This window comes from Eimeria mitis, genomic scaffold, assembly GCF_000499745.2.
Source record: "Eimeria mitis Houghton genomic scaffold, Emh_scaff2143, whole genome shotgun sequence".
NCBI lineage: Eukaryota > Apicomplexa > Conoidasida > Eucoccidiorida > Eimeriidae > Eimeria > Eimeria mitis.
The window spans coordinates 2,545-5,092 of record NW_013570467.1 but is presented as its reverse complement, the minus strand read 5'-3'; the positions used below and the strand labels follow the sequence as shown (position 1 = coordinate 5,092).

At 53.0% G+C, this 2,548-nt stretch overlaps 2 protein-coding genes across 2 annotated transcripts in view; both read left to right on the top strand.

Annotated features, from left to right (window-relative positions):
- Positions 1–1,933, top strand: part of EMH_0049280 (vacuolar sorting protein 9 domain-containing protein, putative) — a gene marked incomplete at both ends in the record, with an annotated part of 4,936 nt that extends 3,003 nt beyond the window's left edge. The window contains 2 exons of the mRNA XM_013496509.1: positions 135–1,541; positions 1,648–1,933. Coding sequence (XP_013351963.1) covers positions 135–1,541; positions 1,648–1,933 — 1,693 coding nt within the window. The remainder of the gene's footprint in view (positions 1–134; positions 1,542–1,647) is intronic.
- A 365-nt stretch (positions 1,934–2,298) lies between these two features.
- Positions 2,299–2,548, top strand: part of EMH_0049270 (uncharacterized protein) — a gene marked incomplete at both ends in the record, with an annotated part of 813 nt that continues 563 nt past the window's right edge. Inside the window, one exon of the mRNA XM_013496508.1 lies at positions 2,299–2,548. Within this exon, the coding sequence (XP_013351962.1) occupies positions 2,299–2,548 (250 nt within the window).

Here is a 2,548-nt window from a genome sequence, read left to right as displayed (position 1 = left end):
TGCGTAGACACTGCGCTGCAGCAGCAACAGCAGCAGCAGCAGCAACAACTGCTGCTACTGCTGCTGCTGCGAACCATCAGCAGCAACGACAGCGCATGCAACTCAATGGAGAATATGCGGGCCCTTTGCCGCAGCTCGAGCGATCTAACTTCTGCTTTCTCTCCCCCTGAACAGCCCCCAACCCCTGATTCTGCTGTTGCTGCTGCTGCTGCTGCTGCTGCTGCTGATGTTGCTGCTGATGCTGCTGCTGCTGCTCCTGCAGCAGCAGCAGCAGCAGGAGATGAGAGTTACCTCACCGGGCGGACCGAAACGGAGCAGCCAAAGCCGCAGCAGCACGAAAGCCTTTCTCCACCAGCAGCAGCAGCAGCAGGAACAGCAGCAGCAGCAGCAGCAGCAGCAGCAGCAGCAGCAGCAGCAGCAAGTCGAGCCACCACCTCGGACGGAAGCGAAGCTTCTCGGGAGGCGCAGCAGACATCACCAGCATTCGAATCTGCTGCAGCTGGCTCACAGCAGCAGCAGCAGCAGCAGCAGCAACAGCAGCAGCAGCAACAGCTACAGCAGCAGCAGCAGCAGCAGCAGCAGCAGCAGGGTGTCAGTGGTGGTGCTGCCAGCCGGTTGCTGCGCGCGTTGCCGTTTAATTTTGGTGTTCTTCGTGGGGGGGGATCGAAGCAATCACCCTCAGCAGCAGCAGCAACAACAGCAGCAGCAGCAGCAGCAGCAGCAGGATCACCAGCAGCAGCAGCAGCAGGATCACCAGCAGCAGCAGCAGCAGCAGCAGCAGCAGCAGCAGATGCATATGGATCAGGGGCAGCTGTACAGGGCCGCACTGAATTCGAGCGGCTGCTGCAGGAGGGCCTTCCCCCACCAAAGAGCAGCAGCAGCAGCAGCAGCAGCAACAGCAGCAGCAGCAGCAGCAGCAGCAGCAGTAGAGAAGCAGCAAAAGATTTGTCTCCTTCTTCTTCCTCTGTCTCTAAACCCTCCCAACAAAACCAGAACAGCTACAGGGTTGAAACTACAGCAGCAACAGCAGCAGCAACAGCAGCAGCAGCAGCAGCAGCAGCAGCAGATGCCCCAGCACCGCAACAACAACCCTATCGCCAACGAACAGCATATAGTTTATTTTTAGATAAACTAAAGGACCCTTCATGTGCTGCTGCTGTTGCATGCATGCGCCGCTTCGTTGAAACTTTTCCTTTGGGGCTTTCTCGCGCAGAAGCAGCAGCAATGCTGCATGCGTTTGCTGCTAAGGTGCAGCACATGCTAGAGGAGACAGCAGCATTCAAAACACCACCACCACCATATATTCCTCCTGCTGCTCCTGCTGCTGCTGCTGCTCCTGCTGCTGCTGCTCCTGCTGCTGGTGCTGCTGGTGCTGCTGGTGCGGGAGCTGCAGCAACAGGAGCAGGAGCAGGAGCAGGAGCAGGGGGAGGAGAGCAATCAACAGCAGCAACAGCAGCAGCAGCAGCAGCAGCAGCAGCAGCAGCAGCAGCAGCAGATAGATATGAAATAGGTGAGGGTTTAGAGAAGTTTTTAATACAAAAGTTATATCATATACTCCCAAAAGAAACAGAAAAAGAAAAAGAAGAAGACGAAAAAATATATATAAAAATTAAACTGCTGCAGTGGGTTGAACCTAAACACCTAGAGATACCTCCTTGGGACCCCCCAGCAGCAGCAGCAGCAGCAGCAGCAGCAGCAGCAGCAGGAGCAGCAGCAGGAGCAGGAACAGCAGCAAGTGCAGCAGCAGAAAGAGAAGGAGAAGGAGGAGGAGCAGCAGCAGCAGCGGGAGAAACAGGAGATACAACAGCAGCAGCAGCAGCAGCAGCACCACCACCACCACCATCAGCAGCAGCAGCACCATCAGCAGCATCATCATCAGCAGCAGCAGCAGCAGCAGCAGGAGCAGCAGCAGCAGCAGGAGGATGGAGTTTAGAGGAGGTAGTGAATGCAGCAGCAGTTGAACTAAAGAAAATAAATTTAGTTAGGGCCCCATACGATAAATTAAAAATAATATTATATGTATGTAAACTGCTGTTGGGGTGTATACGCATGCGCATGCATGCAGCAGCAGCAGCAGATGATCTATTACCTTTATTAATATATACACTAATAAAAACAAATATAAATAAATTATTTTTTAATATTTATTTTATTTCTTCGTATAGAAATCCTTTATATATGAATGGGGAGACAGCTTACTATTATACACATCTATTTTCTGCTGCTTCCTTTATAAAAACCCTCGGAGAAACACCAGGCGTTCAGCTGTCTATACACCCCAATGAATATAAACAAAGAATGCTAGCAGCAGAACAAGAATACAACCAACAGCAGCAGCAGCAGCAGCAGCAGCAGCAGCAGCAGCAGCAGCAGGGTGGTGGTGCTGCAGAAGGAACTGCAGCAGCTGTTGCTGCTGCAGCAGCAGCACTAAATACATTAAAGTATACAAGGAGAGAAGGAGACGAACCACCACCACCACCACCACCAGCAGCAGCAGCAGCAGCAGCAGCAGCAGCAGCAGGAGGAGCAGCAGCAGCAGCAGGAGGTA